Below are 17,204 nucleotides of genomic sequence, written 5' to 3'. Positions count from 1 at the left end.
GGTCTCCCGCGAGCTGGGCGGGAGGTGCAAACGGTACACGGTCGCCGCCGTCCACTCGGACACAACACCCCACGTGTTCAGCTTCTTGGTTCTTTCGGTAAAGTCACGTAAAAGGGAACTAATAAAATAATAAAACATAATAAAATAATTCTCACGACGTTTCGGCCACAACGCAAGCAGCCGTCCTGCGTTGTGGCCGAAACGTCGTGAGAATTATTTATTTTTATAATTTCCCTTTTACGTGACTTTACCGAAAGAACCAAGAAGATGAATCCCTGCAGTCACGAAAGCTTTAAATCGAAATTTAACCCCATGTGTTCTTCAACTGCTTTTTGTTTTACCAACATTTAATCAAAAATTTGCTTGAGCTCATAAATGTTTAAAATGTTTGCACCAGCTTCCATATATTCAAATTACTCAAATCAGGTTAAGTCTACTGACATAGCCCAAATTATGTTAGTGGAAAAGTTATGACTTATTAGGAACCAAGCACAAAAGGGTTGATTGCCGCCAAAAGCAGTCCTGTCCACTTGGGCGTTATTGCAATTTTTCGTAGGCCTCTTCACATGAAAACTGTTTATAAACTAAACTATGTAAAAACGCCGAGTGCAATATCGTTGTAATGCAAAGTGCTGAGATAACCAAAATACGAGAATGTGGCATACCTGTTAAATCAATTCCATTATAGCACGAGTTGACAATCCAGGCGCGCACACACACGCTGCAGTGAGCAAAGTATTACAATCAATGGTTCCGGCAGGCAATTACAAAACCTTAATGGTTGGTGTTTATATCAAGCACAAAAGTGAAAGCTTACTCCAGGATAGGAATTACCAACCGTGAAGATCCAGGCAACAGTAATAGCATCGTTGATGCAATACCAGCTGCACAGGGGCACCGAGGCCATTGGATGTGGTTTGCCTGCAGTCGTCCGGACACAACACTCCTAACAATTTTGGACCACCGTCCAATGCATGATGCAATAAGGAATTAAATATTATGAATTAAACTTGCAACGTCAAACACGATCCAGAGTGCTTAAATAAATGGGCCATCAGATACCACCGGCAGACATTCTTTCAGCCACACGTTGCAACTGCGACTTAAGGCAAGCCCGTAAAGGCTTATTGGATCACACAAAGTAAAACATTTCTAGCAGGCTTATGGAATAGGCGCAGAGCCATTACACGTTTAGGATATCCAAACATTGCAGTACAGCTGCACGCACATTTTGAGAAAGCACGACTCTGCGAGTCAACTGTAGCGGCGTCTAAAAGGGACCAACTGGATATTTGGGAAAAGGAGGGCGCAGGCGATATTAATTTAACCCACCGTGACAAGTGAACTGATGAGGCACAAGCAACTGCAGAGGCGGGAGGGCCGGCCACACGAAACGAATTCTTCACGACCGCACGGAGCTGCTGCAATCGGAACTTTTGCCCAGAATAGAGGCTTCTGCCAAAGTGCTTGTCTGATGAATTCCAGTCTATGAAGCCATCTGGATAATAATCAGTATTTTCAATATCGTACAATAATCCTTCTTTACCGAGTCTGGGAACAGACAATGCCAGCTTTGAGGTTAAACAAAAAAAAATATCCGCAATGCTCTTCGCCTATAAATCACGTTGTGTGGTTTAGGCATTCACTTTATAGCGGATATATTTATTCGATATTGTCCGTGCTCAATTCGAGTCACGTAACTTTCTGAAATATAGAAGCAAAAAAGGGATACTTCATGTAAAATATTAAATAAAATATCTAATCCGTTTGTGCAACAAAAATTCCAATTTAGCTATTACAATAACCATTTCGTCATTAAACAGTTAAAACATAACTTTACACGATAACTTTAATATAAATGCAATGTTTGGTACTTTTAAACAGAATGCACCATATTACCAATGTTTTAATTTCAAGTGTAAAGCAAATTCGCTTGTGCTTATGAAAAATTATAAAGTGTAATAAAAGTAAAGGATAAATGTATTTATTTTGTATGTGATATTCTAGTTTTTATTTTTTACGCTTTTTGTATAACAGTTTACAACAAATTAATGGTGTTACAGACTTTACAGCGGGTTACCAATATTACAAAACAATCTTCCAGAAATGTGCACGTCCGCTAAAAATCACTATTAAATGTTGTGTGCAATGTATGTACATATTCGACTGTAAATATAGTTTTTTTTAATGCTTAACTTTGTATGAAAGCCTTTGACTTGTATTGTCTCAAGTGGGTACGGTGTCACAATAAATACTCGTGACCCAACTCTCATGTGTGCAACATTTCAAAATAAGGTACACCACAATACAGCACTACCTTACAATTTGAAGTATAATTTCTTGGACGGCAGGAGTGTAAGAGCAACGGCTGGGGAAAATGTTCACCACCGTCATGAACTTTCACCACCAACTAGAAATTAAGTGTTTCAGGCAATGACCTTTATTCAGTGTAAAAGGATCCACAACTTTAGCTCATGACCATACATTTACCAAGTTTAAAACGGGATCATTAGTTCATGACGAGGTAAAAGATTTCTTCCAGCTTGTGCAACATGTAAATAGCTGCACGAGTAATTTTTTTCCTAATCGGTGAACACTGTTGGGAAATTATACCGACACAGAAAAAGATAAATGTAAGATCACGGTGTATTTGGTGATGAAAAGATTAAACACTGATGGCTCAATGGCTAAAGGGCCAACAGTCCAATTTGTTTATCATTAATTTTGCTCCTTATATTGACCACGGCACTCATTTAGAGCTTCCAGAGACATCACAGGTGAAATGGGTACTCTTAACTTTCAGCAGCAACGAATCTCCCCGGGAGAAAGCAATACCCTGGCACTTTCCAACACGGCACATTTTTACGGCGTATTTCGTGCACTTTTAGTTAAATGCTGCTGTAAAAGAATAACATTAAATCGATTCGAGTGACAAGACGGAACTGCGCCCACCTGCTGAAAATCTTACCCCGATATATTTCCATTAAGTTCCTCAATCGAAACATCTTAGCATAGTAACAATCTCACCAACGCAAAACTAGCAAAAGGGGGGGGGGGTATAACGACAGTAGAAGTCAGTTATTGCACGATTTACAATAAACCGATACGAGCGGGGGCCTTCTGATAGCACTGTTAACGCGCGCGGGCACTCTCCACAACAACAAAAAAAACCCCACACAGGATTTTGCACAACGGTGGCAGACAAATCACATTGGCGACATACAACACACCCTTACAGTATGTACAGTACATCTTGAGAGAGAGAGAGAAAACGCTGAATGCAAAGTTGAGATTAAAAAAACACAAGTTGGCAAATCATGGTGGGGTGAGAGATGTCCCCCTCGAAGCACTTGCAGTGATTGAGGTTTCTCTGTGAATCGCCGGTTACTTGCATTTATCACAGCCGACGCAATGTGTGTGTGTACTTTATATATACATCGACATTACTACTAATTGAGTGTTTTCTATTAATGGAAAATGAAACCTTGTAGATACACCCCAAGGCTGTGTTCTGTGCTCTCCAACAATGGATGGACAATGTATTAATGAGGAAAAAAATACTTTAAATTTATAATCAGGCATCCTGTTATATCACTGCAAAAATAACGGGACTGATGCCAGAGCGATGTCAATAAATTGCACCCGACCATAACGTTTCATTTATTTTCTTAAACAAAGCTTCAATGGTGTCGGACAACCCGGGGCACATTCAAGGGACATATCTACAAGGCCTGTTTGTTTTTATTGGTTGGATCTTCTACTTTCGAACCAAAAAATGGAGTACAAAAAAAAATGTAAGTTGAAGGTTCCTTGGTGCAGTTCCAAAAAGTGAAAATCAGAGGGAAAATTGTGATAGTAAAATTGTCTATCCCTAGTGCGCCACAAAGTGGGAAATGTTCCCAAATAAACATGCTTTGCTGTCGCAACCTGCACGACACCTCCAACCTCTACAGCGCTATTTAAAAGTAAAAAAAAAAGTATGTATTTTGTACAGATGACAACCAGCTTAAATGCTGTCCACTGTTTACTATGTCACAGGATTGTTTCTGGATGTGCTCAGCCCGATGTAGGTCTCCAGTAACACAAGGGAACGCTGACGTTTTGGATTTGTAGGAAAGGAATGGTCTTCTCTGAAGCACTCACCACTGCCACACTACATAAGCTCCATCTAAAAACGATAACAAGCCAAGTGCACACAAGGGGGTATGGGAAATTTAGGATCCATTTACATACATTATACAGCATCACAACAGCAGATGTAGAGATAAATACAAACTGTTAAACACACACGCAGATGTTAACTTTGTTTCCATTTCTACAGAGTTCACATAAAAGCGAATATAAATGTGTGCCGTTGCATATCACGCACTGACCACCGTTTACAGGCCACGAGATGAAATGTATGGTGTCAACTTCCAAATAAAACTTGGTGTCCTTATCGCTGTACCATGTTGTATTAATATTCTTGAACTTTCCCTTGAGTATCAATGGAAACTGTGAACATTCTGCAACACCATACACATGCATCAGTTAAAATCGTGTAACCACTTAAATGTAACAAGTGAAAAAAAAAACAGCTACCGCAGTTTATATCAAGAACTTGTTCCAACACATTGATGTAATTTGCATGTCTTACAAACGTACAAATACAAAACCCTCCGCGGCAAAACTTAACACATCTTTCAGCCTGATAACCCTTGCAACACACCTTCCCTTCATCAGTTCATCGCAGGCCGCAACGGGAAATGTAGCAGCAACGTGGGAAGCAAAAGGAACCACAGGCCAGATCTAGCACCTTTGGTGACGAGTCACGACAGCTCACGACGGCATTATGATGAGCGAGCCGAAACATGCAATGGCACCAAACACTCAACAGCAGGGGCTCGCTTCCCGTCGGCCGTCGGTGCGTTGGCGGCGCTGCGGGTCCCTACTGTCCTCCTGCTGGCCCCAGCTTTTGAGGGTGGCAGAGCGTTTGACCCCAGGATTTGAGGGAAGAGTGTGGTGCCAGAGCAAGAGCTGGTCGTAGAAGCGACTGACGAGGCGGAGGGAAGGGGTCACACCTGGCTGCTGTCGGTGCTGTCCAGTTCAGAGTTCAAGCCTTTCCTGCACACGGGGCAGCTGTCATGCTGGGCAAGACACCACACACATGCATTTTCAGTCAAAATTGTTCATGTCAGTTCACTTAATTGATGGTCTTTAATTACTCAAGCAACAGAATATTAAATATCACTTAACCAGGTGACAGGCCATTGACTTAAATGAATCACAGGCATCCGTGCTTGGAAATAAATACAAAATGACTCTTTTGTGATGGGTAACTTGCACGCTTTGAATTTGAGCTGACAAGGACATCAAATCAATTACTCTTGCGGAAATGTTACAAGTTTTTTCAATAGCCACTTCACAGTAGAGCTGTGTTAATTCCTTTCAGAAGGCAGCTGCAATAATCAAATAGTTGAGAAGTGCAAAATGAATGAGTGGTGAGCACAAAAACGATAGAGTAAAGAGCTGTCTGAGCTCAGTATTTTAAAATAATGAATGAACATTATAACACCCTCTAAAAGACGTGTATGAAATCACTGACAAATTGCATTTCATACATGGTTGCGTACGCAATTCCATTAGGGGAATTACTGCATAGCTCAGTCTCAAAACACAGACGGCGCAAAAGCTTGCCGAGCCGATGATGCTGGAAAGCTGCAACGCTGCTCACCCAGCTGAGCCATCAAAAAGATTAAAAACTCAACTGTGACTTTGAAACTTTGGCCAGTCTTCAACTATAATATGGCTGTAAACACAAGCCATTTAAAGGCAAATAGTCAGAAGTGTAATTCTTATTTACAAGCCAGGGAACAGATAAAGTGTAATGACATCCCAGTGGGATTTAAATAATATCCGACGTGATATTTGTCAGCCAGCCTATGGAAGCATCCAACGTGGGTCGATTTTTACACGAAGTGCTCAGCCAATCCAACCTCGTTGCCTGTCTCCCGCCAGCAAGGCAATGTCATCACCGTGACCTTCCTCTAACAAAAGTGTGAAGAAGCAGATCTCGTGGGAGGCATGTGAACATATCAATGGCAAGAATCATTTAGATGTACAGCGTCTTAATACTAAGCTCTACTAGACACTGTGAGATAGCAAACGGTAACATACAATAAAAAATGTATGTCTAGATTAACTAATAAAAACAAAACACACGAATCCCATCTGACAAGGAGGAACCTATTTGCCCTCAAGCCATGATCACAACTTGATGCGCGAACACCGTAACGGGTACGGGTGAGCGCTGCTCACCAGAATGAGCAGACGCTCTTCGGCGCAACGGTGGCGAAATGTTAACGACCTCGCCTGGTATACATACGGTCGTGGGTTCGATCCCGACCCTGACACTTGTTGTATATTTGGAGTTTGCATGTTCTCCCCGTGGTCGCGTAGATTTTCCTCCGGGTCCTCCGGTTTGTTCCCTTCCACATTTACAAACATACGTTTCGATAATTGGGCAGCTATAAATTCCCAAATAATAAGCCACTTCGTTGAGCTCTCATTTGTGACGCAGGTCACTTCTGAAAAAAAGCTAAGTAGCTCAGTGGGTCATACCTTGTGAAATTCTTGTTTTTTTTTATAGTTTATAGCTTAGTCAAACATTCTCACCATTTCCAGCCAAGGCACGATGCAGTTGCTGTGGAAGAGGTGAAGGCAGGGGAGTTGACGCACACTCTCGCCTACGCTGTAGTCTTCTTTGCAAACTGCACACTCCATGCTGCAGTCTGAATGCAAGGGGATGCATGCCACGACAATCAACCCTTTTGCATGACAAGAGTTGTCACTTTTAAAGGCAAAATTAACGCCTTGAGTGCAGTTTCCCACATGTACAAATATGGCCTATTTAGCGCCCGCAAAATCCTACGTACAAGGATCGGGAGACAGAGCATTATACTTCAGCGTGAACAATTAATGCTAATGCGACGCCGGAAAGGTGGGAAACGATTAATAAAAGACAAGTTTTACTCACTGGTAAATATAGCACAATGCTTTAAGAGGCATTCCAGAAGACATTGCCAGTCTGCTGAATAAGAGTCAAATGTATTTCACCCTCATAGCAGCTCACCAGCATTACACACCCAAGTGTGAACTGCCAAATCATTTACAGAGCCGTACATATGCGTAAGGAGGTCACAATTTTATTGTGGAGGCCCTCTAATTTGCAGCAATACTGAGCATTACAATACATTAGATAAATTATGTTTCTGTAACATTTAACAAAAAAATATGTACAGTGTATATACTCTGGCCAACAGTGTTTTCAAATCCTAGGGCTCACAGGCACTGGGAGCTGTTAGCGTTTACAGATGGAGCAGATGAGTCATTTTTTAAACACATTACTGAGGTGTTCCTGCGCGATCGTGATCCGCGGGAGGGATGAGATCTTCTCCTTGTCAGCCGGAGGGGGTCCCGTGTTGTCCAACTGTCCCAGCAGCTGGGCAGGGAGGAAATGTGCACAAATCCAGAATTAACACAACCGCCAATGACACAGCTCAGAATATCCAATGCCACATATGGTCGCTTTGGCTTAGTGGGGGGGGGGGCTGCGTACTTGGTGTCGAATGTTGGTTAATAATTAACTTGAGTGGAAAATTGGTTGCCTGCATGTTGACCAACGTGAGGCTCATGAAATTCACTTGTAAGCATTTAACAGAGGTGGTTTTAAGAGCAGAGCGTGCTATCTTAAACCAAGCAATTTCCTCATGCAAATATGTTTATACATTTGGCCACGCATAATTGTGCAAGTTTTAAAGATGTTTTGCTGTACCAGCATATTCTTTGTATCTCTTACACTCTTTCAAAGTCTATTTGCACTTGCGTCATATTAAAATGAACGGGCTTCTGTTAGTCCCACCTAATAGTTGAGTACACTTTGTCTCAAGGCCTTTCAGACCATATTGTTATCATGCAGAATTTAAGCAAGTAAACGCTGGACTGATTTGACCTTCCGAGTTTCGTCAGCAGTCCGACTTGTTGCACAAACACTGCTGTGTTTCCAGATGTTACTGGCAAGATGGCTGCAACCTCCGAATACTTAATTATTACTGAACTTTTGTTTTTATCATTATTAGAGCTGTTAAAACCACAGCTTTTTCCTCCTAAACTGCCCCTGAGATTGGCAAGCACCTCTGTTAGATCTGCAAACATTTGGTAGGCACTCACACACTATCATTGTTCCAAGTTTAATTGAATGTGCAAAGTTACTTGACTGTTTGGATGTCGATCTTCAAAATCTGAATCCAGTTCTCTTAAGTTGCTAAACTAAGCTCTGCGACTTGTTCATGAATTTATTAAACATGCCAAATAGCCCACATCATCGCCAAACAAAACAAAGTTCCCCCTATAGTCATACAGACTGTTGGGTGAATTGAAATAATTATGGCCAAGCCACACGAGGTAGTGGTGTGGCCGGAACCATGCCCAACGACCTTCGTCTCCCTAGGACTGATGTTGACACATCTTACCAAGTTTACCTCTGAAGACAAATCAACCTAGAGAAGACCCAGGTTGTTAAAATAGTCGCCACAGAATTTAGCTGTGGTCAGGAGTTTAACTCAGGTTGTCTGTCGGGTTCGTGCAGCAGTGCACCAATAACTGTGTTACCACTCCCCAAAATCAGTGTAACACTTAACATGCATATAAGCATTTAGGCATACACATGAATCGACAAAAAATATGCTCGACATGTATGGATGCACTGCCATCTACAGTTGTACGTGAGAATTGCAGTTCATTATACGCGATGCACGCTTAAATTCACGGTCGGCATCAATCCCTAAGGAAACGACCTTCATACCCAGGCATTTAAAAATGCTGTGCAAGGCAATTCCATAACGGGGAAAATGGTAATCCACGGACGGAGGTAAGGGACGTCCTTTATGCCCCGTGTTTAAAAATGCTGCGCAAGATGTATCGTTTAACCAGATGTGCCAAGACCCAATCTTGGCAATGGTATTACAAATTATAGGAGATGCGAAACTCTGTACGGCAGTAACACACTTGCGTAATGATGGCGTCCAGACCTCCAGCTCCCCACACGTAATCAGCGGGGCTACTGTGTAACACATCACTAACAAACAGGGAAGACAAAAACACAGGTTTATTTAATCATCACATTCCTGTCAAACAACACATGCCATAGTCTTTACCTGTATGGTATACGCATATATAATCCACAGTTTCAAATTTAACTGCTGCATGAAATGCAAGCGTGGCTTTTCTTTGAATGGGTTGTTTTCTCTTTGCTGCATTCACGCCGCAGCAATTTCCTTACAGAGTGAACGGAGGGAAAGGTGATCGTGCAGGGCCCCAGAGTCCACCGAGCATCTGCTGGATAATCCTACAGGGAATACAACACGCCAATTGTAAAAATTAAACAATACAAAACCCACGCACATTCACACATCATTATGGTGGTGCAGCAATTAGTCTGCTTGTTAGCACATCTCCAATTAAACCACAATGCTCCATAAAGAGCCGTCTGTAAATTCAATCAGATAATCACTAGAAATAAACAATTATGAGCTATCTGTCCATCAGTCCATATAATAATCCATAATTGGCTGAAATGAGGTAAACATAGGATGGACTATGTTATTGTTATGTTTTATTTAAAGTGTATCAAAACTGTGCTACCAGCATCATATGAGACGAAATAAATCCATTTGGGTCTCTCACACAGCAGCGCAACCCTTCGCATTAGAGTGGCTCAGGGAAATGGACATCGCAGAACTGTCTCAAAGATCCCTTCAAGTAACCTCTGGTTAATACAATAGAGGGCATAACTTTCCTACTGCATTCCGACAGAGTGTAATGTTTGTCGCAATTCCAATTCTCATAGTTTTAATTTCACAAAATGCAGTGCAGAACCAAATTTGACGGTTTTTGTCTACAGTCATTGGGGACTGGTCTGGGACCACAAACTCTCTACACTTGACAACGCAGTTTATATCACAGGTCGATTACACTCAGATTCAAATACAGAATCTCATTGGTGTCACCTCAGGCCTTTGCACTTGTGAGCCACCAGGCCCACCTATAGTACATTGCGTTTTTAAACAGGGTGAATGCCTCCGTGAGGTTCCTTTCAGCAGCGACATGGCGAGAGGGGGGCGATGAGCTCACCCCTCGATGGCAGGCGAGCGCTCCACACGGTGACGCCGGAAGCTGTGCCGGGTGCGCGGCAAGCGGTAGCGTCGGTCCCTGGCCTGGCTCTCTCGGTCTCGATCGCGGTCGCGCTCACGCTCGCGGTCTCGCTCAGGATCTCCCCGCAAGCTCTCAGCCACGGGCAGCGACGATGAAGAAGAGCCGGGCCTCTGCGGGTGCATGCGGTTGGGCACCCTGTCCTCGTCGCCATCGGCAAACCACGTCATCACCATGCGCCCCCACAGCTTGCGGCAGAGGACAAACGTTGCTCGCCGTGAGTGGGGGGCACATGTGGCTGGGTAGAGCTGGGCAAACGAACTACACCCTCTTTTGTTCACTCTTGTTAGGAAATATAGCACTATGACTAATTCACAGCCTATGACCAAATAATCCGGAATTTTCCTGATCTTGTCAAGCTGAGCAGGGCTGAGGCTGCAGAGTGTGTGGATGATTGACTGCCACAGATAACAGGCGTTACAGGCTGTGGCGTTACATTGTAGGCGGTGAAAATAATTGTTGCACTCTATTCTTATGCTCCCACATCTATGCGCCCTGCTTTCATCAACCGTACTGACAGCAGGTGGTGAAGTATAGTCAAATAACCCCCTCAACCCGCAACGCGTGGGGAAATCCTCATCCAGCAGGGTACTGACAAAGGGCTGTAAATGATCGTGTACTATTTCATAATAAAAAACCTCTGCAGGCAAAATAATATATTTAATTAACCAGAGATATATTCTTAGCCATAATTAAAAGACAATCAATATTCCCAATGTAATTATACATCTTTCCGAGTTATCTGCCCCAAGAGCAGGTTGGTTCAAGTTCCCTTCATCAAGTCTGATCTTGTGCTTTCTTCTTAATTTCAAACCCGCTCGCCCTCTTCGCTCGGCCGACTGGCGTCATCTGCATTCCACGGCTGACCTGGGCCACGATTTGTGGCCGCTCTTTCAGTCGCGATGTCACTGCCGCCCCCCCTCTGGAATTCCTACCCCTCTGGCTCTCCCTCCTCACTTCGCGTTTTCAAATCAGGAGTAAAAATTTTTATAATTAAAAGTAATTTCGACCCTCCCAAGTGTTCCCTTTCTCCCCCGCTTCGTACCCAATTCTTCCTCTTCGAGATGTTTGGTTTGCGTGATTTAGCGCCTTGCAAATGAAAAGTGTTGTTGCATGCACCGTCCCTTTCTTGAAGTCAGAGCAGCGTCCTCATTTTTCTCCCTCTTTTTCCCCCCCCATTAGCCTTCTGAATCTTCCAGCAGCAAGCGTTAACCTCTGAAAATATGCCAAATCCAGATTAATTTGCCTTCTCTGAATTGTTGTAATGAGATCTTCTTTAATTGTGCAATGTGCCACCTTTGGGTGTGCTAAAATTTATACAAAAATTTGGAATTTTTTTTAAAGCAATGTACTCTTTTTTCCACTCAAGTATTGAATTGCCATGTGTTATGGTTACAATGTATTAAACTATATAATACATTGCTATGATGAACCAATGGACTATATTTATTATGTAAATTGTAGGTGGAACTAAGAAGATAATTCAAGTGATTTTTTTTGCATATTATTTAGGTATAAAACATTGTTTATTTATTTATTGTCACTTCTGCTAGAGACGTAAGTAAACGTAGTGATATAAATAGGTTATATATATTCAATTTAACTCGTTTTGAATTTAGATTTGTAGAGTTTGGCTATATTGGTATGCAAAAGCTTACTGACATTCATGAGATCACAAGATTTCCAATGCCCAGTTTATAGCAGATTGTGCTTTTCTGCAGTAAAATGCACACTGTAAACTAGTGACCTTGTGGAGTATGCCTTAAGAGACAGAGGCACTGAAAGACGCTACATCAATATACATCTCTATTGTAATAATATTTTGTGCGTTGTATATGAATTATTTAAAACAACGTAGAAATTTTAGTTACATCTTAGTGTCATTATTTAAAATATTTTTTTTTTCCGAATGAGGGTGGAATTTTTGTTTAATGTATTATAGTGAGCTGGCACGTCCCCAACATACATCCTCACGGAGACACAAGTAGCTAAATCTATTAGACATCAACAGGCCATCCCTACCACTTGGTGTGTCGCCGAGTGCTTTTCCGCAAAACAATTACCTCTGAAAACTGCGCTGAGGGATCCTGGTTCCTGTTGGTGGAGCTGCCATCGCTGGCACTAGGAAACGGAGTGTAAAAACGAGTCAACGTAGGTTCTGACGAGCAGTTTATACGCAACATCGTTGTTGTGCTTTAATCAGTTCCGTGTACTAAACACTGTTTCACGGGCCACATTCACAATGACAACTTTTAATCGAATATATATTTCGACTAGTTCTAACCAAAGAAAGTTATAATTACACTCTTAACTCCACGACAACTAAATTTCTTAAAATAAGGTAATATTCACAACAACAAAATAGTGCCAATAAACAGTAAAGAAAATATGAAATGTTATATGACCTCATGTAACTGCACTGCATTTGTGCCAGGGACACGTGATAAATGCACAGCGGCAAGTGTTCATCACAACAGATTACTTTAAGATGGATGAAAATTAACGTGAAGAAGATTACATTTTCCCAAGACATATGGTCTCAATCGGAATTAGATCTATTCTTCATTAACCAAAATTACAACATGTGAGGATTCTGAAACCTCAACACAAACAAGATAACCATTCTATGTACCTCGGCTGCTGGTCAGGTAACTCTTCAATGAAGCCAGAGTCGCAACGTGGGCAGGTATATTCCTGTCAAAAAAAGAACACTTATGATACACAATTGCATTTTATCATACAATATTGCATGTATGTGAGATTTACGCAGTTATTGTATTTACAACATTTACAAAGTATGCCTCATCTGTAATGAATTTCGCAATATGTGTCAAGGTTCCTGACAATTCATTTTGTAATACAAATCAGGGAGACAAAACTTATGCACAAACAGTAGGCATCTTAAGTCAGATTTTTTTTATGTAGCAGCAGAAAAGACAGCGTCCCCGTCATTGGGACGCTGTCTTTCCGACAGCTCTGTTTCTTCACCTGAGGACGGCTGCTTGTGTTGTGGCCGAAACGTCGTGATAATTTTTATTTTATCATGTTTTATTTGTATTATTTCTCTTCTATGTGACTTTATTGAAAGAACCAAAAAGATGAATCCCTGCAGTCACGAAAGCTTTAAATTGAAAGGCCCCTATGAGTGCCAACTATTATACATTTTCCAAAGACTATATGAGCTTGTACCTTTACCATGTCTATATATTATGTGTATGTTTGTCGATAATAAAAACACACTCCTGAAAAACAGTTAACACAGTGATCTAGTCACGCATATATTTGCCAATATTACAAGCTTGTAAAATTTTGGCTAAAAGGTGTCATTGCTTCACAAACATTTCTGTACAACTGCTCTTTTAAGAACCTTACTGTGGGTTTTAAATTAAAGACTAGCCATTTGCCCGTCCAAGGACGGGTGTATTTCAGTACATCTGAAACTTGCAAGTGAAAAGCAGACTGCGACGTGATATTCATTGCATCAATTCGTGTACAATTTCGAAGGGCGTGGTGACACAGCCCTATTTCATTTTAAGGTTATAATCCCTTGTTCATCATTTTTACTTTGATGTCTCAATAGCGTTACGGAGATCGCGTGACGTGAGGGTTCTGCCTTTGTAGTGAGGGTTGTAAGTTGACGCTGAGGAGGGGAGAGGAGGCACCTCGCCCCCCCATGTGGAGTGACGTCACCCGCTAATTAATATTAATGGTGGGGGGTGCTACATGTGAAATAACGTCACCCGCTCATGATTATTAATGAGGGGCAAGGGTCCATGTGGAGGACGTCATCTGTTCATGAGTATTAATGAGGGGGGCTGACCGACGTGGAGTGACGTCACGTGTGGGACACACAGACATTATTGGCTCATTATAGCAGTAAATGAGTGGTTTCGCATTACATTTGTATGGGCAGTACTCATATGTTTACATTAATATTGCAGTGGCAAGAATATCCATATAAGAGCTTCTTCTGACTTCCCACAAATCGAAACTCATTCTATCAACTGTGGAATCACAAAGGGCTGGTTCAACTACCAACCGAAATAAGTTCCACCTTCAACGACTGCACCATACAAATGGACGTGAAAGGTGCTTGCTCGACCCTCTGCTGAAGGCTTCACCAAGATATGTCAGCCATGGGGGTTGTTGTTTGACCGTACTTCACCACATAGATAATTGTGGTTTGGTGATAGGGGCACCCTGGATTAGTTCAGATATGATTTGCTACTGACATTGGCTATGGCCAAGAAACAAACCCATGTTCATATAGAAAGAAAAAATGTAATTACTAAATATACACTGCCAGGAAATGCTAACTTTTTGGGATTTTTTTAGGATTATATATTGATGGGAATGACAACATACAAGAAAAAAAACCCAGAAAGTTGCGTGGTAGCCAGTCGCTACATGGATGTGGCGAAGAAGACAGAATGGTTTTTCAATTGCTGAGATGTCAACCATCGTTTTCAATTCTTATTCTTACGCCTGTGTAAATGGCCTGCTCTATTCTCGCACTCGCACATGTGGCTGCTAAATCAGTCCTTCTGTGAACCTTACGTGTATCTATACAATGATATGTTTGTGTGTGCGTCTCGTCTGCTAGTCCCAAACACATTCTTGTGGTCACATCTCTTCGCTAACCCGCGTTTTCAAGTGCGTTCAGTGATAAGCCTTAGCATACAACTAAATTCCACGCAATGATTGCTTATAATAACCATCTGCTTCTGTGTCTTTTGACGAGAAGGCAGTTCCTCGCCAACATCCCACTGGAATTTGAGAATATCCGAGTGAGGTTAAAATTTACCAAATGAGGAGAGAAGGAAAGGATTTTGTGTTGAGAGTTGTGGGTGGCAGGAAGAGATGGGAGATACCGGTGTATGTAATGAGGGGTGACCGCATGGAGGGAGGGAGACCACGATTGAGCAGAGTGGTGGAAGCAAAGGGGAAGGAGGTTGCGAGATAGAGGGGGGGGGGTTGAGGAAAGGCAATTATTGAGAGGAATTGGGAGAGGAATCTCGGGTCCGTGGCGATCGTGTGGTGTGGGACCCGGGGAAGTCGGGATAGCATCTGTGGGAGAAGGGGGTACAACAACAACAACAACATCGAGCGAGGCGTTGTGATGAGAAGCCATTAGGACGGTGCGGAGGGAGACCTCTGAGCATTTTAATAATTTAATAACTAAACAACGGTGTTGTACAACAGGGGACAGTGAAGAGTAGGACATGGGGGTTATTTTTTTTTAAATAAAGGTATATGTAGAGCAGCAGTTATTGTGTGGACACGATTGTAGGAGATGCATCATCGTGTTTGATTACTGTTCGCAACAATAAATAACTGCTCTACTTATAACTTTCTTTAAAACAAAAAAAAACACATCCAGGTCCTCCCACTCCTCTCCCCTGTTGTATAATAACCCAGTTAATATCGTGAAAGCGAAGCCCCAATCGGTAGTGGTGTGAGAGAGACAATTGAATGCGTTGTTGAGCGGGGCGTAAGGAATGTTGAGAAACGCTACGCGGAGTGCGGAGAGGCTGAGGTGGCAGACTTTGGGGGGGGGGGGGGAATTCGGCGAGGAAGTCGAGTGGCCGTGTTGGGATGGAAGGCGGCGACTCTTTAGTTCGATCTCAAAGGGTCGAGACGAGGCGGGGATAACAAACAGCACGGAGCGCAGCAGAGAGCAACTCCGCGGGAGACGAGGGGGGATTGGAGTCACACAGCTCGAAGCCCCCCACCACCACCACCACCCACTGTAATAACAAAACACATCAACACAACCGAGACAAATAAGATGAAGGTTTCCCAAACACCCCTCCTCCTCCTCCTCCTCAATCACCAACCAAACCTCAACCACCTCCCCTACCCCCCCGCGCGATCTTTCACATCGAATATAATAACCTTGTTTTACTAAGGTAAACATTCTCGCTCTCCTTTCATTATCGAAAGAAATAAAGAAAGACGCCCTCCCCAAACGAGACAACAACAACACCCAGACAGACAGACACAGCAACAATCAAACCCCAACACGGAGCCGGCCATCATGGAACAGACTCTTCGGCGTTGTATTATCGGCGCAGCAGCACAGCAGCTGCTGTCCCCCGGGTTACGATGAACAAGGAGAAGAAGTGTAGGGGGGTGAGGGTCGTGAGACGGCGCGTTTCTCCTCACGGGCAGCTTGGGGTGAACCTCGCGGGTGCAGCTGTGGCAGAAGAAGCGAGTCGCCTCCTCCTCCTCCTCGACAGCCGTCGCTGCCGCCGCCGCCGCCATCACGGGTCTCCACCCCCCTCTCTCCCACCGAATTGCGTCATAAAGGGGCCGACGTGACGTCACTGCGACTGACGCAATTGGCGGCCATTTTGCCTAGGGGTGGGGGATGGGGTTTGGGGTGGGATGGGGGTTTGGGGTGGGAGGAGGTTTGGGGTGGGAGGAGGTTTGGGGTGGGAGGAGGTTTGGGGTGGGAGGAGGTTTGGGGTGGGAGGAGGTTTGGGGTGGGAGGAGGTTTGGGGTGGGAGGAGGTTTGGGGTGGGAGGAGGTTTGGGGTGGGAGGGGGTAAACAAAAGGAGACGTGGGACCTCCTTTGCTAGGCCCAAAATATGATAATTAGGTTTTTCCCACTTTTTTTTGGCAACAAAACAGGTGTTAAGATGTTAAAACACCAAACTGATTTTTTTACAAGGAATCATGTCTTGCATTGACCACAATGCTTGTGGTCAGAATGCAATAAAAAAAAACACATTCTGATAATAAATGCACTATCCTTGAAACTGATTGGTCCACACCAGAGACAGCTTTCTTTTGAGCCTCGTCTCAAAACGGCGTGAGGCCGCATTTATGACGTCACGCGGCGTAGTGGATCCCCCAGCTAAATGGCTGTCGAAGGCGACTTTGGTACATTTGTCGACAGACTTTAGGTGTGGGGCGAGACGTTACACGGCATTTACGAATGGTATACACGTAAA

The 17,204-nt window shown here is 43.1% G+C and overlaps 1 protein-coding gene across 2 annotated transcripts; it reads right to left on the bottom strand.

The window, feature by feature from the left end:
• Positions 1-1,983: 1,983 nt before the first annotated feature.
• RNF115 (ring finger protein 115) lies at positions 1,984-16,554 on the bottom strand. 2 transcript variants are annotated; one of them, XM_078624425.1, is made up of 10 exons: positions 16,414-16,554; positions 12,881-12,942; positions 12,312-12,369; positions 10,171-10,436; positions 9,320-9,385; positions 9,046-9,115; positions 7,387-7,480; positions 6,655-6,770; positions 5,061-5,126; positions 1,984-4,168 (listed from the first exon to the last, which is right to left on the bottom strand). In XM_078624425.1, exons 1-10 carry the CDS (start codon positions 16,510-16,512, stop codon positions 4,154-4,156), a joined length of 912 nt encoding a protein of 303 aa, XP_078480551.1. In that variant the 5' UTR covers positions 16,513-16,554; the 3' UTR covers positions 1,984-4,153. The 2 variants fall into 2 exon arrangements, with proteins under 2 accessions (XP_078480551.1, XP_078480554.1); XM_078624428.1 differs by having other exon boundaries at positions 10,171-10,361.
• Positions 16,555-17,204: the final 650 nt, after the last annotated feature.

The sequence above is a fragment of the Lampetra planeri genome, chromosome 3, assembly GCF_965212315.1.
Source record: "Lampetra planeri chromosome 3, kcLamPlan1.2.h2, whole genome shotgun sequence".
NCBI lineage: Eukaryota > Metazoa > Chordata > Hyperoartia > Petromyzontiformes > Petromyzontidae > Lampetra > Lampetra planeri.
This window is presented reverse-complemented; position numbering and strand designations above follow the sequence as displayed.

Excerpts from the sequence above, each read along its gene's own strand:
- RNF115 (XM_078624425.1), bottom strand. The coding sequence starts at position 16,512 with ATGGCGGCGGCGGCGGCAGCGACGGCTGTCGAGGAGGAGGAGGAGGCG. Across the intron at positions 12,943-16,413 it reads AGGTTCACCCCAAGCTGCCC|GAATATACCTGCCCACGTTG; the intron begins GTGAGGAGAAAC and ends TTTTTTTGACAG. Across the intron at positions 9,386-10,170 it reads CGCTCGCCTGCCATCGAGGG|GATTATCCAGCAGATGCTCG; the intron begins GTGAGCTCATCG and ends TATTCCCTGTAG.